This window comes from Nothobranchius furzeri, chromosome 12 (genome assembly GCF_043380555.1).
Source record: "Nothobranchius furzeri strain GRZ-AD chromosome 12, NfurGRZ-RIMD1, whole genome shotgun sequence".
Classification (NCBI taxonomy): Eukaryota; Metazoa; Chordata; class Actinopteri; order Cyprinodontiformes; family Nothobranchiidae; genus Nothobranchius; species Nothobranchius furzeri.
The window spans coordinates 9,479,236-9,506,374 of NC_091752.1; the positions used below are offsets into that span (position 1 = coordinate 9,479,236).

The 27,139-nt window shown below is 44.0% G+C and overlaps 1 protein-coding gene across 1 annotated transcript in view; it reads right to left on the reverse strand.

The window, feature by feature from the left end:
• Positions 1-757: 757 nt before the first annotated feature.
• Positions 758-27,139, reverse strand: part of pdzd8 (PDZ domain containing 8) — a 58,461-nt gene continuing 32,079 nt past the window's right edge. Inside the window, exons 4-5 of the mRNA XM_015944040.3 lie at positions 4,743-4,905; positions 758-4,655 (exon numbers count right to left, since the gene is read on the reverse strand). Of these exons, the coding sequence (XP_015799526.3) occupies positions 2,326-4,655; positions 4,743-4,905 (2,493 nt within the window). The 3' untranslated portion in view covers positions 758-2,325. The remainder of the gene's footprint in view (positions 4,656-4,742; positions 4,906-27,139) is intronic.

Sequence of the window (27,139 nt, forward strand, 5' to 3'; positions counted from 1 at the left end):
TTGTCTTATGTCTAGGTTGGACTTCCTGCCAGAATTGACGCGGTTCCCCCGCAGCTCGCAAAAAAAATTGAGCAGACGCCGAAACGATCGCTGCACGGCTCGGGCTGGAGCGCCGGCCTGCTGCGCTTCGGCGGCCCATGTGGTCTATAGAATAGGATAACAAGGGCGCCGAATGAAGGCGGTCCCCGGGGGCACACAGGCCGCCGTTCACTGGTTCACATCATAGGCTCACACACACATGTACAAACACACACAAACAGCAAGGAGGAGGGGGGTGTAGAGGAAAAGAGCAGAGGATAGGCAGAGGAAATGGAGGACACAAAGTGGTTAAAAGAAAAAATACAGCTGAGCCGAGGCGCGCCTCGACCGGAGAAACAAGCGTCTGGTCTGCTGAGGAGCAGCGGCCAAATTTCGGCACTTCCCCGGCCTAAGCAAGGCGCCTGGCCTCGCAAGACATCACCTCGCAAGGCCAGGCACCTTGATATTGAGAAACCTCCAAAACTTTATACTAATATGTTTTTGTGTCGGGGGGGGGGGGGGGGGGGGGGGGGGGGGGGGGCTATAAGGGTACATGAGATCTAATCATTCGGTCTTATGTATCTTTAACCCCACCCCCCACCCCCACACACTTAAAGAAAATTATTTTAGAACCTGCACCTCATTAACGGTAATCCTAGTCAACCAACTGCTGATCTCTCCTTGCTTCCAGTTTCAGTTCGACTGAAAAAATTGACTGAAATAATTTTCCCAAAGACGATTTAAGGGAATTCACTTGTTCTTATTTATTTATGTACAATGAAGCTTCATCACAAGACTTCCTCTAGAACGGTTAAACTAAGAAAACAGTAAAGATTACAAACACCTTGTTGAGCTGCTCAAAGCCGTGGTGGGACTCGTGCAGCGTGTGAAGTCTCTGAGCGGTCAGGACCTGGGGTGGAAGCTTTAGTAGAGCACGTTGTTCCAGAAGCAGCAGCAGCACTCCACAGGCCCAGAGAGAACATGGATGTGAGATGAAGTGAACTCCTCTTCGGGGGTTTATGCAGACAGCTACAGTGACTCATTAATGTTTATCGACTTCTCTCTTTTTTTTTTTTTTACAAAAATATTGCACAAAAAAATCTGGATATACAGAAACTAACGAGTGCAGAAGCTTTGCAGCTTTATACCAAATCCAGCTTCTCACTTCACCAACGTGCATTTTGGTCATTTTCACTGATCTGCTGTAACTGTTGAAGGCAACATAAAAAGATGAATAAATGTGATGTTTTTATCTGCAGGAGAGTCAGTCCTCCATCAACTGTGATGAAAGGTTCCAACAATTAAAAAACTCCAGAGGTCAAAAGGGCCAAGTATTTTGCCGTGCATCGTTTGTCTGATTTATACCAAGTTATGTGATGTTGGGGTTCGTCTCCATGTGGCAGCATCACTGCAGTTTGCTTTAACATATAAAACGTTTCTATTGCAAACCAAAGCTGCAGGTTCTGCTGTTTAAGGTGCAAAAAGCAGTGTTTAAGCATCCAAGGGTCAAAAAGGTTCATCTGTAACAAAAGGTTTAAACTCTGCTAAGATGGACGAGATCTAATGAAATAAAGATGGTTCCTGGGATGATGCCGCTCTTATCAGCTGCAGGAAGCTGTACCACACAGCTGGAAGGAGCTAAACACACAACAGCAGGTTTCTCGTCTACTGCCACTGAAATCATCAGAAAAACACTAACAGGAAAATAAGTCGTCCTGCTGCTCCAACCTGAAGCCTTCGGACACAAAGCAGGTTTGATGTTGAAATCTGATGCAGGAAGATAAACAAACACAGAAACAGGATGTAACAGAAACATTAACCAGGATAATCACACCTGCGTCGTAGTAAACATGTTCCCAAACCGAAGCTTCCACATCCAAACACGTAACCATTGAAAGTGCTAAAAACAAACAAGAAATTCTTGTAGGAAACAGAAACTGTAACGTTCCGTTTCTGGAAAACTCCAGAAGCCCGACTGTCTCTTTCACAAAGACCATACAGGTCACAGGCGGTGACCGGTGGCTGAACCACAAAGAAAAGTGGACGTGTCCTAAAGTCCGTCTGAAACAACGAGACAGAGAGCAGGACAAACCTGCTGCTCCAATCACGGCTTCCCTTTAGATCCTGCAGCCTTACCACGGGGTCACTTAGTGCAAATCAGAACATCTGTAACAACTTCACTCACTCATTCATGTATTCTCAGGTAAATCAGATCCTCCAATCTCACAAGGATTACTGAAATGTCTCCGTATCAGAACCACAAACAGGAAGTGATGTTCCGAGAAGCAGAAGTCCCAAGCGTCTGACCTACTGGAGCGCCTCCACACAGATCTGCTCCTCGCTGATGTCCTCCGCCAGCTGGCCCTCTACAGGGCTGCACATGTCACTGTCATACACCTCCGCTCCCATCAGGGCCTCCTCCTCCAGACTCTCCGCTTTAGCTTTAAGGCCCTGCTGCTCCGAGGGGGAGGTGCTCTCCACCGACTCCAGGTCCTCTATGCCTGCCCGGTAGTGGATCATCAGCAGGGTGAGGGCCTGCAGCCGCTCGCTGGACTTGGTCAGAGCCGTCCCGATCAGGGCCTTCCGCCGGGCGTCCGACGCCTCTCTCTCCTCCATCAGAAGGGAATTGTTATGTTCCAGCTCCTGGTCGATCTCCTGCTGGAGCTTATCCAGCATCAACTCCAGCTTCTGGGAGCGCTCATCTGTGGGCAGCCCTCGGTACAAGTCACGGCCGATTTCCTTCACAGCAATGAAGACGCTGTCGTCCAACCCGCCCTCCTTGCGTGCGAGCTTGGCGCCGGCGCCGCCGGGCTGCTTGGAGGGGCTGGCGCCGCTCGTGTAGGTCTCGGTGTCGCTGCTCTCGTTGTCGGACGTGTTGGGAGTCTGTTTGGGCGATGGCTCCACAGCTCCGGGCACGTCTGCCACGTGCTCAACGAGTCGAGTCTTTTGCACCGGACGCAGGTTGAGCAGGCGGGAGCTGGTGTTGATGATGTGGCGCGTTAGGCCGGTGGCCCGGTTGATGGTGGATTTGGCTTCAGGGTCAGCCCCACGACGTTCGGCGGTTGCAACACAGAAGGGACTTTCAGCGAGGCACTTATCCTGGCACTTTTTGTGGCAAATGTAACTACAAACCATACACTGAGAAGCTGCCTTGGTCCAGACCTTCTTTTTGCAGTACTCGCACCAGGTAGGGTTCTGAAACTGGGTATCCTGGAAGTTGTGGCGGACTTCTGCCCCTTGAATGGTACTGTAGGCCAAGTCGTCACGAGATACTGCGAGGTCAGGTTCCCTTTCCCTCAGATCCTCATCATGGAGGCTCCCCTCCCTCTCCCTCTCCATAAGCCCCACTGGACACTCCTGCTCGCCTTCACCAAGGTAACAGAAGTTTAAGGTAACGTCTCCATAGCACAGCTTCTCGTTGAAGCCCTTGTGGGTGCTGAGGTTGCGCAGAGCGGTACGACTGACGTTGGCTCTTGGTTCTGGGGGCAACAACCTAAAGGTGCTCTGGTACTCTGCAGAAGAAGTGGCCATACACTCCAGAGCGATGTGCTCCAGCTGGAGGCTGACATGACCCAGGCACAACAAGCTGCCTTGCTTAAAGGGATCTTTGCACCACAAGGCCGCGTTAAGGTACTTTTGGTTGCAGTCCACCTCAAACACCACTGAGGCTTTGGGCCAGTGGGCCGTCTGGTTCCGGAACATGATTTCTGGAGATTCCCAGAGTAAGTGATCGTCCAAACTGTCTCGTGTGCTGCAGGAACTCTCGGAAACCTTGTCTTTGGCTTGATCGCTCTTGTTTCCAGTCACAGAGGTGGGACCGATCATCTCGTCGCTCAACTCTGATGGCTTGATAGACTGTTTTGCTTCAGGCTGTTTTAGACTCGTCTTCTCAGAACCGGTCTTATCCTCGATGACTGCAGGGGGAGGAGCCTTCTCTGGAGACTTTTCCAAAGAGCTGATGGTTGCAGTCACAGTAGGGACGACTGAAGCAGCAGCAGTGGTGACAGAATCAATGCCCTCTAAAAGGCTGGTTTCTGAGGATGCTGACGTCAGCTTGATCTGAGGACGCGGTGGGACCGGGGGGCGTGACGGAGGAGGTGGAGGGGGGACACTGGGGCGTTGCAGACCCTCTCCTGGGTCATTAATGGTCTTAAGTGGTGATGGTTTAGGTGATTCTTTGACCTGGGGCTTTAGCGGTGACTGCAGACCCACGAGGTTTAACTTGCGGTTGAGGATGGGTGAAATGGTACCGAGCGGTTTGGAGGCCAAGTTGGCCACTGTCCTTTTAGGGCTTTGGTTCACAGCAAGTAAGAAATCCTCCTTGGTGTCACTGGTGTTAGTGGTGGTACCAGTCTGACCAGGTTTGGAGTCCACGATCAGCTCCTCAAACTCAGAGTCCATGTCTTTGCTGTCGGACACATCAGAGAGGGTGGTGATAGGAGCCGGGTCCTCCTCGTAGCCTCCAGGCTGGGGAATGAAACCCGTTTCCTCTAGTGGCCCAAGTCCTTCCTGCAGGGTTCCAAGGTTTCCCAAAGCAGGAGTCTGATGACGAACTGGTCTCTCGTACCACACCACCACCTTGTCTCCCGCCTGTTTCAGCAGCTTGGGCACTTGAACCGAAGACGTCACTTTGACACCTGCCAACAGAAGAAGGAGGAATGCACTTTAGGGATGAGAGCATGAATATTCACCCACACACGTTAGAGTTGTTAAACATCTCACACCTCCAATAGCAATGAGACGATCTCCCCTCTGCAGGTCCGCCATGGCTGCAGGAGAGTTAGGCATCACCGTTTCGATGCTGACATAAACCGCTTCGCCCTCGTAGGCAGGAACGTGCCTGAAGGTCATGCCCACGCTGCCACACGCGCCCTTCACCACCTCAGTCTGGTCAAACACAAGAAAACATTTGGGGAAAGGTGAGGAATGGTGGTTTCAGCGTGATTAACCCTTTCTAGGGCCAGAGGCCATGTTAGATCTCTTCTGCAGACTTTAGGTCCTGATTTGCAGCATTTAAAAATAAGAGACGTAACAGAAGTGAGTAGGGATGGGTACCTTTGACATTTGAATCGATTCGGTACTAATTCCCGGTACCTACGAATCGATACCGGTACTTAACGGTACCAGTTTTCGATACTTTTGAGTGTTTATTATTTTAATTCTCTTTTATAAATAAATATATATTTTTCTCAATATATAACAATATTTGATAAATATCACGATAAATAACATTCAATTGTTTGTATTTTAACATCGTCCTTGTAGTTTTATAAGCTGATAATTAAACTGAAGCAAACATCTTTACTGTGAACTAAATTTACTGCATATCTTCATACCTTTTGCCATCTTTTTTCATTTGATTTTTCCTACGAGGAAGTTAGAATTTCCGAGGAGAAAGCGAACGCACCATTAGCTGATTAACAACGGTGGCAATGGAAGCTAACATATCAAGCTAACGTTATCTTTAACAGTTTATTTAGCTGCTGGAGCAGATTAATACGATGATGCCTCACACTTAGATCGTTGTCGCTGGTTTCATCTTCACCCAATCACCCGTTGCATTTAGTAAAGTGAAGCCAAACTTTAGAGCGTGTTCATGTTCTTCTTGGCGGAAATTCGGAGTTCCGAGGAGAAAGCGAACGCACCATTAGTGGAACGGAAGCTAACATTTCAAGGTAACGTTATCTTAAACATTTTATTTACCTACCGGAGCAGATTAAGATGAGGATGTCTCACTTAGATCGTTGTCTGTCGCTGGTTTCATCATCACCCAGTTACCCATCACATTTAGTGAAGTGGACCCAAGCTTTAGCGTGCGTTCTTTCTACCATGCTGCTCTGTTTACAACTGGCTCGCAGCGACAGATGACATAACGCTCTTGCGTATGCGCAGCTGTCTTGGCAAGTTCTCGTTATGAAGGACGGGTACCGAAACGAGGCACCGTTTGAAATGACGTGAATCGGTGCTCGGTCGGTACTATGGAATTCGGTCGGTACCTTAAAAAGTACCGAATTCGGTACCAATCCCTAGAAGTGAGAAAAGGTCTCATCGAGGTCCAAGATCTAAAATACACCCAAGAGAAGTCATGTTTGACCTCGAAGAGGACACAAAAAACTTTAAAGTCAGATGAAATCCTCAGACGCCACTTTGGCTCACAGGTGAGACTCAAAAACTAAACCCCTGATGTGGGCCCACGTCTACAGCACACCTGTCAGCGAAGGTGAGCTGCTGTGAGGCTGACAACTTGGCAGATAAACACACATTAACAAGTGATTAGGGGCATTTAGAAGAAGTCTGGCAGACATTTATTACGAGAAGGATATGATCAGAGCAACATAGAGTAGAGAGGACAGGTAGCTGGTGCAGGTGTTCAGGTTTAGACGAGAGAGGTGGTCAGACATGATGCGGGCCGACGAAGACAAATGACTGTAATTTCCCAGGCTGTAATTTGTTATGGGGCTGCTGGAAGGCTGTGATGTTACAGGGGTGTGTGTGTGTGTGTGTGTGTGTGTGTGTGTGTGTGTGTGTGTGTGTGTGTGTGTGTGCGCGTGCGTGCGCGTCTTAGGTCTAAGGAGAAGTTTGAGAAGATCCATGAAGCTTCTGACTGATCGACTTGATGTCTGTAATTACTTCTTTTTAATCATTACAAACTTTTAATAATAAGATGAAAGTATTTTTAAATCACTTGAAACCAAAATCACTTTATGGAAAACAACAAAATCACCAAGAATTTCTGTAAATTAGGTAAATATGATGATTTTTGTTTCATTCAGCTAAATGAAGCAGCCCATAATAACAGATGGGTTTAAGTAGTGATGTGTACACACTCACACAGCCAAGCTAAAGGTCAAAGGTCGTGCTGGTGGAGTTTATCGTCCCCCCCTCCAAACAGGAATACTGGCAGAAAATTAGAAATGGAGGAAGACGTGTTCACATTTCATTTCTGATAATACAATCATCCATCTAATGGGGGGGTGACTTTTTCTGTCTGACAGGATCAGGACGTTTGTCACGCAGCAGGAATTTATTCATTTTAATTACATTTTCCTGCAGCAGAGACAAACACGTCCACGTCTTTGTTTCCTTCCTCCTGAGGGACAGAACTACGACGTGAGGAGGAAGAAGTTATTTATATATATATAAAGCAAGAGGCGCTTCACAACAAAATTTTTCTTTAAAAAATTATGAATAATTTAGACAAATTTATTTAAAAATGGAAACTTTTACATTGAAAATAATGAGAAGGGAAAGAAAATGGATAAGAAAAGGTTTGACGGGATCCCGGGAAAGACAGAAGTGACAGAACAACAGCATGATGAGAAGCTCGTGAGGAAGAAGAGGAGATCCCACCAGAGCCTGAACAAGTGAGTTTAAAGGAGACCACTGAGTCCACTGATCTCAGGCTCAGGGGGAGAGACGTCCAGAGTCTGGGGGCCACAGCAGCAGATGATCCGTCACCTTTGACCTTTGGACTGGTGCTGCACAACCAGTAGGCTTTGGTCACTGGAAGGAAGACGAAGACAGACTTCGTCCCTCAGGCTGAAACAGGAAGTTGTTTTTTTTCTAACCCTAATAACCATCGGTTCCATGTTGTTGCCGTTGACGTAAAACAAGACAACAGGTGAACTCGGACAGTAAAGCGCTTCATCTGGATCGGCTCTAACCCACCGATGTCTACAAAGCAGCAACGTCTCAGAAAAGGACAGAAGGTCTAACTGAGAGAGAAGCTGCTAAAGCTGAAGGAAGTCATAAAGACTGAACCGGTTGAACCCGGAGCCGTTCTAGTGGTGAACGGATCTGTGGAACGAGTCCTTTCTGTTTCCAGCCTTTAATTGTGGCGTGGCAGTTCTTGTTCTCGGGGCCCAGCAGCAGCACCTCCACTAACCTCGTTAACATCGACTAAAACAAGCAGCTCCTGGCTTCTCGGCCCTGAGCAGAAAAGTCAAACCAAGCAGGCAGTTACCCAAACGGGTCGTATGGAAATGGTACCATTCCACATCTGTTGTAGCAAATCCAGCTTCTCTTTCATCTGCGCCTCAGCAGAGAACAAATGAAAGGTTAATATCTTCAAATTGCAGCTTTGACTGCTTTAAAGTTCTTTTCCTCTGGGACAGAAACACAGACTGGTCTCTCTTTGATCCACAGAAACACACTTATCATGATAAAAGACCTCTTTCATGCCGTCTGTAGGGGAACGAACCCACTAGCCAACACTGCTACAGGAAACTGTTTCATCGTCACTCAACTCTGAAAGCTCTCCTCTGTGACTGCAGGTGTTATCAGGGATGTGTCGTAGCGAGAATCCGGAGATACGATATTTATCACGATGCAGTAGCGAAAGGCAGCAATTCCTAGTCACTGATGGCGATGCTAGCTCCTTTGACTCAGACCAGTCATTTGAAGTAGAGGAGTTATCTGCACCTCCTCCACCAGAGGACAGAAGGAAGTGAGGAAGGTTTGTTGGAGGGTAGTGGCTCTGAGCCATACCGTTTCTAACTAAAAGCTTGTGAGTTGTCCTGAGGCCACCGGTGACGAGTCGTAAACACTCGCTACAAGGAGTGACTGAAACAGAGACTCGGCTGCTCGTCTACTCCACACCGGCGGTGCAGCTGACATCATGCGGTACCTGCTACCGCACAGGGTACCTCTTAGCCAATAGCGACAGCTGATTCAAATTTAAATGTTGTGCAGACTTTTAACCTGAAGAGGGCGCCACACTGACACTTTTAGGCTGAACATTTATATTTGAAGTAAGATGCACTAAAATGGGGTGATCTTCCTTGGTCAAAGAAAACGGTTCAATGGAACAGACTTGCATAACATGACCGCGGCTTTCGCAGCGGCCACGTCACGTGACACAAAAGGTAACATTATATTCCATACGTATACGTTTCAACATTAATATATAACGAGCCATTCACTTTTTAAATTGTGTATATAATTGTGTAAATTAAATATGTAAGCTAGTTACTACCTGCTAGCCACTGAAGCTGCAACAACTAACCAACCATAGGTAACTGCTTTGGATCTGGAAAAAAACAAAAACATTTTAGATATCAGTCTGATAGCTGGAAAATTTTTGACCAAGGCAAGGCTACAAGACACCTCCCATGTATCCTTGCTCAGCTAGCTAAACGGCTAACAAACGGAGAACAGACGCCTTGGTAGAACATGAACATTGGAACACGCCTTGGCAGTTCCTGATGACTTATCTCCTAGGAAACTGGGTCGAGACCAAGACATCAAGGTGAGGTTCCTTGACATTGAGAAACACTCAATGACTTCATGTGTCTACAGCACCATGAGACACTCGTTTATGGTTGATCAAAAATTCATGTGGGGGAGACTTGCTCTTTAAAAAGACAACGTGTAGTTTTTACCATTAATCTCTGGAAATATCCATCAAAATGTTGTTGAAAACGAATGAAATGAAGCCCACTTGTTGAAAAACATTGGCAGCTTCGTAACATAACCATAAAAATCAGGTCTACGATACATGGGAGCGGGTCTAAGTCTCTGGGCGACGCCATATTAGATCCCATGTTTCCTTCTACGGGGGCCCATGAGGACAAAATGCATTGACTGATTTGTAAAAATCGATTACAAAACATTCGCCGTTCTTAAATGTTGTTGTTTTACACATTTACCTTCACTTGTTACCACTGATGAAAGGGAGTCTGATGTCCTCGTTATTTTGGTGAAGTTTGCACTCCCCAGGGCTTTTTGACCCTAATGGGCATCTGTTGGTAAAGTCTTACTTCAACACATAAATACTGCTTGCTTGCAACGATTTATGAATCTACTGCCCCCTATCGCCAGGAAAAATACACACTGTCACTTTAAATATGGATTCACTATCAACAAACTAAATACTGCGATTTTCTTACACTCCTAGGTGTTACGCAGAAATGTGTGTCCGCCACACATCTCAGCATAACACTTGTGCACTTTATTAATACTTTATAGGGCATGTGTTTGTGATTCACATACAATTAATTCATGTAAAATAATCATGGCAACTATGATACCGTGATTATTTCTCAGACTATGACCGTACCACCCAAATCTATAATCGTTGTAACCCTAGTCCCATCTCAGTTAGTAAAAGCCTGTTAATGTTCCTCACGGAACTTCCTGCTGTTGTCTCCAGTCCTCCAGGGTTTAGCTTGCTCCCAAATACCTGAATCAGAGGATCCAATCACTTCCTCACCATCTTGAGGGTTAGGGAATGAGTTAGCATTTCCTACACTTTGCTGGGGCTCAATATAATTTTTTTGTGTGAATGAAAGCTAAAATGATTCAAAAACCGTTCCCATGTGGACAGAATCTGAGTTTTCTTCCCAGGTAAGTTTTAAAGAACAGAAATAACTAATCCACACGATGCTGCACCAGCTACACTAGATATGGACTGGAATAGACTAAAATAAGAGCACAGTGAAAACAATTGACAAAAACGACCTGCTGTCGGCGGGTTCATTTCAGCTTTTATTGAGAATAAATTCCAGCTTACAGTCAGACTTCCACATAAATCAGATTAAAGAGCATCAAACTGGACATGAGAGGCAGTGGGCTGGAGGCTGGTCTGCTGCCAGTAGCCAAACATCCCTCTGGTCTCTGTGACGTCTACCACGGAGCTCAGAGATAGAGAGGTTGGGATGAGCAAATTCTTTTTCCTGTCACTGCGCTGCTCGCTAATTTAATCTCATACCACATGTCAGATCGATTTGTGTATGGTTATAGGGTACCGGTCGCTGCGAGGCAAGTGGACAGCAATCCCTCGCCACATCTAATTAGCCGCCCCCATAGTGATGGGGGGGGGGGGGGGGTACATGAACAGGTATTTACACAGAGACTCACTGGGCAACTGGCTCAGGTTCTCAGATCACATCAGAAGTGCAGGTTAGAATAGAGCAGTAGCAGTAGTAGTAATGGTAATAGTAATAGAAGCAGTAGTAGTAGTAGCAGTAGTAGTAGTAGTAATAGAAGGAGTAGTAGTAGTAGCAGTAGTAGCAGTAGTAGTAGCAGTAGTAGTACTAGCAGCAGTAGCAGTAGTAGTAGCAGCAGCAGCAGTAGTAGCAGTAGCAGCAGCAGCAGTAGTAGTAGTAGTAGTAGTAGTAGTAACAGCTGCAGTAGCAGTAGTATTAGTAGTATCATCTTCATCAGAAGATGTTAGAAAATGGCCTGAACATCCCTCAGCAGCAGAAACTTGTAGAGGTTTGGTTTTAAATCAACAGATTTGAGCTACTTGTAAAAGGTCGTGTAGAGGTCGTTTGGTAATCAGAACTGTTGAATAAAACACGGCTGACATCCTGTTTAGTTCAATCTTTTATGTGATGCAGTAAAACTGAAGCTTGTGATTGTTTTATGGTAACTCAAGGATTCGATTATTTTCCATCAACAACCCAACCTCTGGTGTTGTAAATATGAATCTGATATTAACTCCTAACCATCGGATTAGGGGCGACCCGATCCATCCAACTGGTTGGGTTAAGAACCCAGAGGCTCGCTGCTCGTCTCCAGGAAAACCGCGGAGTGTTGTGTTGCACGCCTGTTTGTTGTTAACCCCAATCTGAATTTTCAAGTTGCTTTTAAATGACAGGAAGCAGGTTTCAAAAGCTCCAGGAACAATGCAGTTGCTATGGAGACACAGCAAAACAAAAAGGTGTTTTGACTAATTTGCACTTGAATGAACGGCAGCGGAGGTTTGGTCACCCACGCGCCATCCCTTTTTCTGTCTCCATCATTGTCCGACGTCTGAAGATGATTCCAGTCGATAACATGACGAGCACATCATGAACCAGCAGCACTTCCTCAGAAAACCAGTAAAAAGCAATTTCCAGTTTGGCTCGTTATCAAGTTGGCATTTTGGTTCTGTCTCTGAGTTAGTTTCTCTCCCTTCTGAACTCAAGTCAAGGGGCAGTTCAACCGCACAGCCTTACTTATCAGGTATTTAACATTCTGTCTGCTAATTCCAGCCCATAATAAACATGCCTGTAAGCCTAACCTGTGCAGGACCTTTAAATAACAGACAACCTTCATTCCTCAGTCGGTCTGAATAAAACTACAACATGCAAGTCTTGTTTTATCTGCTTGGACTGCAGCTCAACATAAGTTTGTTAGAAGGCACAGATGCAGTCGGTGGTCTGCGTCATTCTGAACATCAGTGACACAGCAGAGATAAAACAGACTGGTCCACGTCCCATCAGCTGTCTGATGCTTCCAGATAGAAAGAAGTCATTCAGAGTAATTTTATAAATTAGGAGCCTGCATCATCTCAGAGCAGCTTAGACCAACGTCCACTCTGTAGCCGAAGGACAAACACAGGCCCAAAAGGTCAAACATCAACTGCAGATGTTTATTTTATGTGTTCCTGGACCTGATGGGGTGGATTTTAACTACATCACTACATCTTAGGCTAGGTAACTAGATAATACAGCCTAATATAATCCAGGACGTGTTGAGGCATGGATGAACTGATGTAGACCTTTAAAGGTCTGGTCCAGAGCCAGGTCCTTTGGGTTCTACTGAGTGGTACCGCTGAGCAGACCATTGGTGTCAGCAAATAGATGGTGCAAAAACAACTTCCTGTTTAAACTATCAGAAATTTTAACACAGATAAATGAGGGTTCAGTAATTTATCATCAGAGGCAGATCATGAAAATCTGAGTTCTGCAGTTTCCCTCCAAACCACTAGATACTGCTGTGTAGTGCTGCAACAACGAATCGATAAATTCGATGAAAATCGATTACTAAAAGCGTTGGCAACGAATTGCGTCATCGATTCGTTGTGTCGCACAACTCTTCCAATACATATACACAGGGTCCGAAATTAACACTCGCCACTCGCCAAATGCGAGTAAATTGCTCCATTTGGCGAGTAAATTTTTGAGCTCTACCTGCCACCTGGCGAGTAAATGTTTGCACCAAATTAGTTATGTTTATCAGTCATCTTCCACGGATTTCTGATACTCCTCCCGTCTGCATGCAACTTACACAAATGTACGCGAAACGTGAACGCCGCATCCAACGTCATTTCCACCTATCCCATTCAATCAGTTTATCAAGTTAGCGGTTAGCTTCGTGTTAAAACTAGCGGTGAAATGTGGCGGTTTTTAACTGGAGTCAGCCAGCCTTCCAAATGAAAACTCGTCGAACTGGAAGAAAAACCACCAGGACCAGTGGCAACCAGAAGATTTTGTGAAAAGTGGCGAACTGGAGACGGCGGAGTCGTGAGACAATGGCTACATTATGATGGCCACGTAGCGTTGCTGCCTTTCACAGACAACTGGCCCTCGGCATTCTTCAAATATCCAAAAAATGCCCATACTTCCGACTTTGTCTTCTTTGAGGGATAATAAATGTCCCAAGTGCTGCCGTCTCCTCCTGCCATTATTTCAGCTTTAGCTTCAAGAAAGTTTTGGTCGTAAACAACAAAGTGCGCATGTGCCGCCGGCAACTTCTAGCAGATGATACGGTGGCTGGTAAGGGTCACCGCGCCTACACCGCAGCCACGGTAATCGACCGAGATAATTTATATATATATATTTTAAACATGACTGTTATTATTTATAGTCAACTTTTTTACCGGGGTTTACTGCTACACCGGTTACCGTGACAACCCTAGCCCTGACACACTTTCAGATATTCTCATGGTGCAGCTGTGTTCTCCAGAGATCAAGGACTATGACCCAAATGAGGCTGTAATGCTTTGGCACAAAGACGGTGTCAGAAGCAGGAGGCCAGACTTCATGGACAGAGAAAACAAGGAGTCGGACTAGATTTCAATGAAAGAGTTCATAAAAACATCTCTAAAAATAAATAAATAGTAAAAATCACAAAAGAGTTGTTTTCCTTATTAATTGATGATTTAATTATTTTGTCACTCTGTTTGGAATCAGCATAATATAGAATTACATGCTTTAGGTAGATCTAAATCATTTATAATTTTGGCCGGTAAAAAATATGCTTGGCCGGTAGATTTTCATCATCTACCAGCCAACTTGGCCGGTGAGTAAAAAATTTAATTTTGGATCCTGCATATACATATACATACATTTATATATATATATATACATATATATATATATATATATATATATATATATATATATATATATATATATAAATATACATATATACACATATATATATATATATATACATATACACACATATATATATAAATACACACATATATACATATATACATACATATATATATATATATACACACACATATATATATACATATATATATATATACACACATATATATACATATATATATATATATATACACACATATATATACATATATATATATATATACACACATATATATACATATATATATACACACATATATATACATATATATATACACACATATATATACATATATATATATATATGTATATATATATATATACACACACATATATATACATATATGTGTGTATATATTTATATATATATGTGTGTGTGTGTATATATATATACACACACACATATATATATATATATATATATATATATATATATATATATATATATATATATATACATATATATATATATATATATATATATATATATATATATATATATATATATATATATATATATATATATATATATATACATATACATATATGGTGGATGATACAAAACTACAAACAAGAGTGGTTTTACAGTTTTGCAATCTGGATTAGGAAAACTAAGAATAAGATGTTCAAAAGAACTGTAACTATTAATTGGTAAGGGATTGATTAATAGGTCTGAATGAAAAATGGTTCCATCCATCAATCAACCTAGTCATCCATCCATCAATCATCCATCCACCATCTATCAAGTCATCGATTATCTAGTCATTTATCCATCATCCACCTTTCATTAATCCATCCTGTCATCCATCCTCCATGCATCATTAATCCAGTCATCCATCATTCATCTAACCACCATCTATCTGGTCATCCGTCCATTTATCAGTTAACATTTTCCTTAAGAAATTCCAGTTTAAATTATAAGCTGAAACATCTTCAGCTCAGAAATTGATCTATTTTCAGGTTGTTCTCATGTCAAATATGAACATAATATTTTGCTGTAACAGGATTTTCATAATCATATTTAGCACATTGCTATGAAATATTTTGTTAAAAAATAATTAAATACTTAATTATAAATAACAGACGTTAATATTAGCTATTAGTCGCATCTCTAATGTTTTGATACTTAGTTTTTGCTATGTTGCCTTCATGAATGCCTTCTGAAATAATATTTCCTTGTGTGTGGAGCATCTCTAATGTGAAACAGGGACTCTTGCATGTGCAGGTATTATTTACCACTCTGACTCTCATCAGCAGCTAACAGCTCATCTCTCTGTGGAGAGGGAAAACAGAAGCAGCAGCACATCAGTAATGCGGCGCTGGTTCTGCTGGTCATGCACATGGCGGCTGCTCTATCGAGTTTCCTCACAGGTAAATCGATCACCAGAAGAACGATTAGAAACAAACTGCTTGTGGGACAAACCTCTCATGTCTTTAATCTGCTTGTCCAACAGAATCAGAGCGGGTCATTAGGGTGACACATCAAACAGGAAACAGTTGATCAAAGTGTCATCTACAACCCAATAAGCTCTCTGATACAGGGCTACGTGTTCACAACATAAGCCAGGACTAAGGGTTTTATGTTTTCTTAATAAATACTAACAAAATACAAAATCAACTGTTCAACATCCTTCCAGACTCACAGCACCTCCACACCTGCATATTTACTTTGTTCTAACTCGACCTGGTTCCTCTGAGCAGGTGTCAACACCAGAACCTCACCTGGGAGCAGAACCGTACCGAGACCCACTGGACGAGGAAGTCTTGGTGTTTTTAGTGTGAATCTGACAACATCCACGCCTATGCTGCTGGTCTGAGCCACACGCCCTCCTCTAGCAGCTTACTGTTGCATTCTGGGATGCAGAAGGAAATAAACATCAGGGTTTGAGTTACCTGGCTGATATTTGGGCAGGTGACCAGATTTATCAGCTCTGACTCATAAAAACAGTCAAAACTCCTCAGGGGGGGATAAGGTTAGCTCAGTATTAGAACAAATAACCTTCTGATGGCCCCGCCCCCACACAGTCTGACCAATCAACAGACTGACCCTTCTAACCTAGTTTGTAGTTTTCTCTGAGTTAAAAAGAAAAACAATCACAGGAAGAAAGAGATTAAAAATTATGATTCATATCCTTTTATTTATTAAGCACTTTCAACACAGCCAAGCAGCTGACCAAAGCGCTGCACAATAAAAATAAAAATACATTTAAATTATAACATTTGAAAGTACAGTTAAAAAGAACTAAAATCTGACAAAGCATAAAACACACAAATGTTTATGTTTAAATGTAGGCAATAAACCAGAAAGGAGAAAAACTTATAGGCTTATTACTAAAACCATGTTTCAAAAGAAAGGACTGAAAACCAAACAGGCAATTAAAAACTTTAAAATATACAGAAGGAAAATTATCAATGAGATGGAGGTAAACCTACAGACTTGAGACTAAAACCAGATTTAAGAGTTAAAAGCCAGGGAGAAAAAGTGCATTTTCAGTTGAGATTTAAACGCTGATGGAAGGCGCCAGCCTAGCGTGGAGGGCAGAGTTCCACAGTTCTGGTGCACAAACAGTCCCGCCTTTCACCGCGGGACTTCAAGCATGCCTCAGGAACCGTGAGGAGGAGCTGAACCGCAGACCTCAGGGCACAAGCGGGGTGGTAGCGGTGGAGCAGCACACTCAGGTAAGAAGGAGCTTGGCCATTCAGAGACTTAAAACTAAAAGAAGAATTTTAAACTGGTGAAGGGATCGAAGAATTGGTGTAATGTGTAGTCTTCTATTAGCTCCAGTCAAGAACCTTGGTGCTGCATTCTGAGCCAGCTGCAGTCTGGACAGAGCTGCTTTGCTAATGCCATAAAGGCAGGAGTTAGAATAGTCGAGCCGGGATGTAATGGAGGCATGGACCACGGATTCTAGATGGCGTTTACTCAGAATAGGCTTGAGTTGACTTCTGGGTCGACGCGAAGGAGGATGGCAGCATAGCAGAAGAGGCTCCCGACATAAGAAAAAAAAACAGCCCACAGTAACCCAAATTTACAACGAACCGAGTTAAAGAAACGAGAAAGAGGGGCGCTGAGATGCCTAAAAACAAAAACAAGAAGAAACTCACCCGGAACGAGCTACAGGAGAGGGCTGGCGACGACCAGATCTCACTGGCAAGCAGCAACATGGAGGACAACGACATGCTAGCAGAGGAAGGAGAACTAGCTAACAACGCTAGCCTAGACCTCATACTCAGGGAATTGAGGGAATTCAGGAAAGAAAACAATGTGCAGCTAACAGCAATCCGGGAAGACGTCAATAAGACAAACGAGAGTGGAAGAAGCGGAGGAAAGGATAAAAGACGCAAAACCCGAATAGAAAACAGTGAAGAAGCAGTAACGGAGATGCTCAAACTGCACATTGAAATGAAAGCGAAATTAACTGATCTAGAGGGGCGGTCTAGAGGAGAAAATATTAGAGTATACGGAATCAAAGAGGGATCAGAAAACGACGCACCATCTATGGCTGTGTTCCTAGAGCGCTTGCTAAGACAGAAACTGGAGATACCGGAGACGAGTGAAATAAAGATCGAGAGAGCACACCGGGCTACGGTGCCAAAGCCACCACCAAGCGCAGCACCTAGATCCATAGTTGCCATGATGGCTTGCTACAGAATAAAAGACGAAATATTAAAAATAGCCTGGCAAAAACGCGGATTTGAATAGATGGGGAACAAAGTTAACCTAGACCACGACTACGTACCTGAGATCTTGAAACAACGGAAGGAATATTCAGAGGTGAAAGCCGTGTTCAAAGAGGAAAAAAAATCTGATTCCAAACGCCATTCCCAGCACGAATGTGGATATTCTACTCGGAGGGATCGGTGCTATACGGCTCTGTGGAGGAGGCAACCAGCGACCTGGCAAAGAGGGGATTCCCGGTTGAAGTCGTTAGGAGCCCGGAGACCGTCTTGGAGCAGATCCGAAACAGAGCGTGGAGCATGGCGAGAAAGAACAAGGACTGCAACCGGGACTTCAAGGAGAAACTCTAAGAATTCAGACGCCAGGAACATAAATGAGAAGATGCGAGAGGTGGACAGATGGTGAGAGGATCTGTGATCTTTATTCTAATTTGAACTAAAATCGTCTCTGAAGAAATTACTATGGTGAGGTAAATATAAAGGTTATTATTCGTTTTAAAAATAACTTTAATGGGCCAATTATGTCTATTAAAATAGTTGAGTTCTTCCTATGCTGTAAAAGGGACAGCGGTTGGAAAGCAGATGCCCCCGCACCTTAGGGTGCGAGGGGCTTACCCTCAAATCCGATGTCTTACTAGGTGAGCTAAAGTGCCAGTGACGTATTTTGTATCTGTAACATTTATATCCTTGATGACAGCTGAAACAACGTCAAACCAACGAATGGTTCGGAGCGAAAATGGCTATTGCTAATTTGCAGGAAATATCTAGAAGAAAGTTCTACAGAAAGTAGCTAAGGGTCCTCAGAAATTTAGCTAGGTTTGCCACTAGGCATTAGGAACACTACCTCTCTCTCTGCTGCTAAAGCTACGGATAGCAAATGCTACGGGCGATGCCTGAGCGTGAACGCGCATGAAGCAGCCTGCTCGACCCGAGCATCTCTTTTTCTGTGATTTTACAGAAAAACAGGCAATCACAGTAAAAATGCCAGGGCTCATTCTAAAGGACCAGGGCATTGCAGGAGAATGTATGAAGAAGACATTTATTATTTCTATACATGTTTTGGCTGTCAAACTTCCATAATGCCCCTTTAAAGTTTAAGCAAGTAAGTGGTGGTCTAACGGTATTGGTTAGTTCTGGTTGGCGCTCAGTTTCCCATTGCACAGAGCTCTGCGGGGCAGGGGGCGTGCTTAGCCAAAAAAATAAAAAAATAAATTTAAAAAAAAAGACATATAGGGATGCACTAATACCACTTTTTTCCAAACCAATACGATACAAATACTCGGATCTGAGTACTTGCCAATACCAATTACCAATATCGATACTTCGACCACATAAAAAAATACAATGAATTGGAACACAGGTTTTATTTTCTTCTACGCTTTCAATAGGAAAAGATGGAGGTAGATAAAAATTAAAATATATTAACAGATATCACAAAACTAAAATATCAAGGAACAGAAATGACAAGTTACAGTGAAGCCACTTTCAGGCGACTGCATTGGTATTTTGGTTCAGAATGCAGCAGCACGCATCGTCACTAAAACTCCATCACATCACCCCCATCCTCAAACAACTCCATTGGCTACCAGTGCATACCAGGATTAGCTTCAAGATTCTCCTTCTCACCTTCAAGGCCATCCATAACCTCGCCCCTCACTACTTCACAGATCTCGTTCACATCGTCACCTCGTCCCGTTCCCTCAGGTCAGCTGCACCGCTCCCAAACGCTGGAACTCCCTTCCCCCTCTCATCAAGAACATTAACTCATTCACAGAATTCAAAAAACAACTGAAAACTCACCTCTTCAAAACCACATATCAGCTTTGAATTTTAGAGTGCCTTGTTTGTTGATGTATGTTTACTAACTGAATGATTTGTGTTTTTATTCTGTACAGTGTCCTTGAGTGACCAGAAAGGCGCTTTGTTTTAAATAAAATGTATTATTATATTATCGGTTAACTTTTACCGATATCCTCCCGGTCACAGCACACGATGAGACAATCAGTTTAACGGATTTCTGAAAAATCATGCATAATTTCTGAAAGGGGAAAACTCCGGAAAGCTACTTCACTTATGTCCAGTACGTTTTTACTAATCAAAGGATCAAATCCTTCAGACCAAAGGAATCAAACTACAGGAGTGGAGGTGACATCCTGGAGTCAGGATTGGGGTAATACCAGTCCGGCCGGGATTATAGCCCAGATGAGAGATTGGTGTCAGCAAGGTTTATTTTGGTTTCACAGCTTTTCTCCTTCCAATAAATGAAATAAAATGTATTTTATTAGAGCAGATGAAACGATCTGCCCGAGTTTCTGTTTAGTTGTTGAGGTAGTGCATCTTAATGAGACGCACAGTGTAATACCTGATACTATCCTTATAGACCTGTGTGTGTGTGTGTGTGTGTGTGTGTGTGTGTGTGTGTGTGTGTGTGTGTGCGTGCGTGCGTGCGTGCGTGCGTGTGTGTGCGTGCGTGCGTGTGTGTGTGTGCGTGCGTGTGTGTGTTGGGGGGCAGCACCGAACAATCAGAAGAACAATTTCAGCAACAAATCAGACAAAAGAGCCGAAATAAAGGCCTCCACTGATTGCATTACGGGGGTGGTGTTGTGGAGAGGTTTGTGGATGTGGTGCTGATGGGAGAGTCCCTGTGGGGACAAATAAAACGTGTTTGTGTGTGTGAGCCAAGAGGTGAGATGCTAAAGCAGCAAATGAAGGAGAAAGAGAAACATCACCAGTGCTGATGCTGGGGTCTGGGGACAGCTGTGGTCACGACAGTCAAATCATTTCAAGTTAGGATCAAACAACAAACCAGGAGCTGCAGAGACTCCGTTAGGCTTTTATTTTGGAAAACAAAACGCCAGAGTCCAGATTTGGGTTTACCAGCTGATTAGAATTTTATTTCATTGAACAGCATGAACTCGACCCTGATTTAAAGCCTCTCTGGCGTTTTAGATGACATCGTTGTTTGTGTGTAAACAGAAGTGTGATATTAGCTCGGTCGGCACACTGCTGATTACTGCCTCAGACTGGATTCCAGCCTGTAACTCAATTCAAACAGGAGGACGTGCCGTTTCCCTTTAGCTCCTGTGACTTTGGTGATGCTATCACGGTGCAGCTGGCAGGAGCCCGTCTTTCACGATGGTGTTGCTCTTTCTGCCCCACATCCACTCTGGTGCTCACCGTTGACGGCACCGGTTCACTAGTGAGGGTGTGAAAACCCAAACTAGTGAGAGATCAGAGGACTGGTGCCGGTTAAAGGCCTTGTGAGTGCGTTGAAGTCTGAGACATGGGCTGTGAGCTGCAGGCGACAGCTGACGTGTTATCCGCTTCATGACGCCTCTGCCAGTATGAGGAGGTTATAATAAGAGCTGCTGTTTGACGCCCGTTTCTGACCTTTACCGAGAGGGAACCAACCGTTTACTGAAGCCAGCAACCTCCCAACTGTAGCAGTGATTATAATGATCAGCTTGTGTTTAAAACTTGGAACTTTTAGTCCTGAGATCCAAATAAACAAACATTTCTGGCCTCTTTGCTTTAAGGTTGCTGAAGCAGAAACCTTTAGAAACACCTGACGAGGCGCGGTTCCTCTTCATCCACATCCTGTTTCCCTTTACTTGAATGGCTCCAGCCTCGGAGCCTTGGGGTCATTTACAGCATCAAGATCCAGGAATCAGAAACACAAGTTTTCCTTTCATGCGGCACAAAGCGACCAGACAGTCCGACCAGCACCACACAACGTTATTTCAAGCGGCTTACGTGTACGTGCACACATGAACCCTTCAGTCAAGCTGTCAGCAGGCATCAACGCCGAGGGGGCACAATGCAATCGACAACGCAGATGTGCAAACACGCCTGATGTAGCCACCCCCCACAGCCAACGCCAAGCCTCAACACAGCAGAAAAGAGTATCAAGAGAAGTCCAGAGCATGCTGGCTCCCTCCCTCCCTCCCTCCAACTGAGTCAACACGATGAACACGGAGAAGGAAACAGCTGCAGTTTTATGTCCAAATGTAAAAAGTTTAAATGAGAAACAGACATTCTAGACGAGAGTCCTTCCTGGTCTGACTGAACGTCGGGTTCCTTCAGTCTAACGACTTCTCACACCAAACCCTGAGGAGCGAGGAGCGTTTACGTTCAGAGCTTCAATCTATGGACAACAACCAGAATCATGGTTATTTTGATCGAGATTTAGGTCACAATTTTTCAACTTGACCCTTCGATTAGTAAAAAACGAGTGAGTGAATCCATTCGCTCCTTCATTCATATTTAGTTACACATTGTTTTGTCTTGAAAGCAACGATTTTAAGCCACCATCTGACTGGTTTAGGTCTCTGGACTCCTCCATCACTAACTTCCTTTGGCAGGATAAACCTCCACGAATTAGCTTAAAAACACTTCAGAAGACGAAAGATAGAGGAGGACTGGATCTACCCAACTTTTATCATTATTTCTTAGCCAACAGGCTGCAATATATACCAAGATGTTTGCAGCATAACCCACCAGATGAGTCCAGGTTAGCTGTAGAACAGGCACTCTGCAATGAGAGGAGCCTTCAGACCCACCACTCATTAGCTCAAGCAGAAGAAGACATGAACGCTTTAAAAGTCCTGATATCAGCACCTCTCTGACAGCATGGTGGGAGTATCTTCACCATGCCTAACCCTAGCATACAATTTGAAGGATTGGATTTCATGCCATTTAACGGAATAGTTTCCAGTATGGGATAGATCAGGGGTGGGGAACCCTGGTCCATCGAGGGCCACCATCCAGCATATTTTAGTATCAACCCTGCTTCAACACACCTGATTTCAATCAGCAGGTGATTAACAGGCTTCTGCAGAGCCTGATGAGCTGCTGAGCAGGTGAATCAACCACTGAATCAGAAGTGTTGGAGCTAAGACATGCAGGATACCGGCCCTCGAGGACCAGAGTTCCCCACTCCTGGGATGGAATAAAAATAGTTTTAGTAATTTTAGAATATCATCAAATTTAACCCGTAGTTAAAGAAACGTTTAAACTTAAAGAACGATTACAAGAGTATTAGACCTCTTGAATCTCAAGCACCCCAAATGACTAAAGTATATGAGACTGTCCAAAACAGATGATTCTACAGCATTTCCTATAGAAAACTGGGAGGCAGATCTATTAGTCAGCTTTGACTTGATTTCTGGTCTCAGAGTTGTTTAAAAAATTTTAAAATGACTAGGAACCCCAATATACAATTAATTCATTACTAATTTCTGCACAGAGTTCACTATACAGGTCATCGGAAGTCCAGAATGAGGTGTGTGCCGTCTGACACCTGCACACACAACATTCCTGACAATTAAATCCACACACTGTGTTCCTGTCCACCTGGTCAGGGATTCTGCTGCAGAGTATGTGAAGACCTGTCAAAGTGTCTGAAAGGTGATATCCCAGCTTCCCCCTCATTTTGTCTGTTAGGAAAAAAGGTGGTGGGTTGTTTGGCTCTGCGTTGGGCTGGGATGCCTGCTCCTCATTAGCCTAATAGAACGGGGTTAGCTCTGGGATCCGGGAACGGTTGTGCACTCTGTGCAGTGGTACTAGGTCCTGAGTCATTGGGGTGTGTATGGGGAGTGTGAGTGGGTGTATGACATACAATTTTGTGTCTTTAAGTTGTGTGTGTTTATGTGAGAGCATGGGGTGGGTGACTGTATCTGTCAGGATGGGTTCATAAACACTCAAGCGCTGGCAGTCAAGGCTTTTCTGATCAGTTAAACAGCTGGCAGTGAATGAGTTATTGACATGAAGAAAATGCAGAGTGCTGCTATAAAAGCCTAGAAGAGCCGCTAGGGAGCCTACAGTACCAAAAAGGAAGTGAGTGGATAAAAAAGTTTTTTATTAGATGTGTGTTGTGTTTCCTATGTGTTTTGCCATCATTCTGCCCCCTTCGATTTCTACAAGACTCGCGAGCTTTGTTGGACGTTAAGAAGAGATGACAAAATAAAAGTCTGCGTGCAGCAGAATGGGATTAAGAAACCCTTTTCAAATGATGTTGTGTTTGGAGCTTTAATCAAAGCTGTTGAAAAGAAGATTTTACTGTTCTGAATTTTTTTTTGACAAAATCTAAATAAAAATCATGTGAAATGAGCAGAAACTTCTTACTTTAATGTTTTGGTATCACATGATCCCTCTGAGGTTTGCACATGAGCTGCTGCAGCCGTGAAGCTGAGTGAACATTTACAAAATAATCCTGCAGGAACAAACTCCACGTTTTAGTATTTGGCGCAAATGAAGATGCTAAAAATACTCTCTGATGTAGGCTTTGCCCAGACTAGCCGTTAGGTCATGAGTCCTGTGTGAAGTAAAGCATTTCTCTGAAAAGAGGCTGTTCAGTAAGATCTATACAAAAAGACGAACGGCAGCTATGCTCCCGTAGCGGCTGCTGATGTCGCCAACACAACTCCAAGGTTAGAACAAACATCAGCCTCGCCACACCTCAACACAAATACTCCAATATCCATCAGCACCAGTTCATAATAACCAGGAGGCTGAAGAACACTTGGAAACTGACAACAAGCTCCTGGAGAAAACAGCATCAGCCGTGACCCTCAGACTCTGAACCGTCGATTCTCAGCAGCTAGACAAGGAAAAGAAACCTGTCCTGATGAGCAGACCAGAGAACAGGAGCTCTCAGTCACTAAAACAACAGAACATGTTTAGATTGTTACCAAAATTATGATTTATTTACATAATATGAGTGGATGTTTTCAAAAGGCTGTTAACGGAAGAGCATATCTGAAAATCATCAAGGGAAAAGTGAAGAGAAAGACGGTGAAATGACCTTTTCCAGAAGGTATAGCCTTTAATCCTTACTACGGTGTCCTGCTGGGGACATGCTGACTGGAGAGGCCTGATAAATCAGCCTCAAATGCCACACAGGATCTGCATTTGTATGTGTTTAACAAAAAAGGAATAAAAGCGCTTTGAAGTGGATCCACTTGAAAAGGGCTGAGCTGGCGGCTAAAAGAACGAGTGGAGAGATAGGGAGCCTCACACACTCATCACTAAATAAAACGCCGTCTGCACCTTTACCTGAACAAGGTGTGCCTCCGTCCCTCCAGACGTTCTATTAAACAGATTTATGATCAACAACAAACTACTTTACATTTCAGAACAAATAAAGCAAGCTCTAACACTCAGCTTGTGAGTGACCACGTTTACATTTAATATGGCGACGTGGCTCAGGGGTCAGAGGTCGCTCAGGAGCAGGTGGGTTGCGGGTTCAAACCCAGCCTCCGTCCATGTCAGCCGTGTTGTTTGAGTTAAAGTTGATGAGTGCTAACCCTCTAACTAACGTTTAGTTGTTTCACTGCTCGTTTTAAAGGTGCATTAATGCGGAGCTTCAGGGTGAATTACTGTTCCAACTCTAAAAGCTGCTTAGATAAATACGGCTTTAGGGCAGAAGCAGAACATGGGAGGTGTAGCCCGTCAGTGCCCCCTGCTGGACAGGAAAACAACCTCTGATCGCCTAAACCCAATTTGAGGAAACAGAACAAGGTGCTACATAAATAATCTTTGTCATTCAGAGGTGCGCGTGGAGCACAGAGGCAGTAATTAGGCCTGACATTTCACTCTAAAATGCTCATTAGTCACCTCCAAACAGGCCTGACGGGATCGCTGTAATATCTCTAAATTGCAGCAATTAGAGAAGGTTTGCTGCAGCAGCCTGAAGATGTTCTCTGCTGCTGAAAATGTCAACAATGGGACAATCTGATCACAGAGAGGAAGATGGAAATGAGCTTTTATTAATGTGTCCATGTGACCAGGCGTCCAATCAGCTGTCAGGAGAGACAGAGTCCTACAGGTCAGAGACCTGGAGTCTGGATGCGTTCACTTAGGATGTTTGTGGTGTGGAGCTTTTGTGTGGAACATGTGTGTGTGGAACGTGTAGAACATGTGTGTGTAGAACATGTGTGTGTGGAGCGTGTGTGTAGAACATGTGTGTGTGGAACATGTGTGTGTGGAAGGAGCATGTGTGTGTGGAACATGTGTGTGTGGAAGGAGCATGTGTGTGTGGAACATGTGTGTGTGGAACGTGTAGAACATGTGTGTGTAGAACATGTGTGTGTGGAACGTGTGTGTGGAACTTGTGTGTAGAACGTGTGTGGAACGTGTGTGTGTGGAACATGTGTGTAGAACGTGTGTGTGGAACGTGTGTGTGTGTAGAACGTGTGTGTGGAACATGTGTGTAGAACGTGTGTGTGTCTGTGTGTAGAACAGGTGTGTGTGGAACATGTGTGTAGAACATGTGTGTGTGGAACGTGTGTGTGTGGAACGTGTGTGTGTGGAACATGTGTGTGTGGAACATGTGTGTAGAACATGTGTGTGGAACATGTGTGTAGAACATGTGTGTGTGGAACATGTGTGTAGAACATGTGTGTGTGGAACGTGTGTGCGGAACGTGTGTGTGGAACGTGTGTGCGGAACGTGTGTGCTGAACGTGTGCTAAACGTGTGTGTGTGTGGAACATGTGTGTAGAACATGTGTGTGTGGAACATGTGTGGAACATGTGTGTAAAACATGTGTGTGTGGAACATGTGTGTGTGGAACGTTTGTGTGTGGAATATGTGTGTAGAACATGTGTGTGTAGAACATGTGTGTGTGGAATGTGTGTGTGTGGAACATGTGTGTAGAACATGTGTGTGTGGAACATGTGTGTAGAACATGTGTGTGTGGAACGTGTGTGGAACATGAGTGTAGAACATGTGTGTGTAGAACGTATGTATGGAACGTCTGTAGAACATGTGTAGAACATGTTGAGAATATCTGTAGAACATGTGTAGAACGTGTGTGTGGAACATACATGTGTAGAACATATGTAGAACGTGTGTGTAGAACATGTGTGTGTGGAACGTATTAGAACGTGTGTGTGGAATGTGTGTAGAACATGTGTGTGTGGAACGTATGTAGAACGTGTGTGTGGAACGTGTGTGTGAGGAACATGTGTGTAGGACATGTGTGTGTGTGGAACGTATGTAGAACATGTGTGTGGAACATGTGTGTGTAGAACATGTGTGTCTGGAACGTGTGTGTAGAACATGTGTGTGTGGAACGTATGTAAAACGTGTGTGTGGAACGTGTGTGTGAGGAACATGTGTGTAGAACATGTGTGTGTGGAATGTATGTAGAACATGTGTGTGTGGAATGTATGTAGAACGTGTGTGGAATGTGCGTGTGAGGAACATGTGTGTGGAATTTGTGTAGAACGTGCGTGTGGAACATGTGTGTAGAACGTGTGTGTGAGGAACGTATGTAGAACGTGTGTGGAACGTGTGTGTGAGGAACATGTGTGTAGAACATGTGTGTGTGGAACGTAT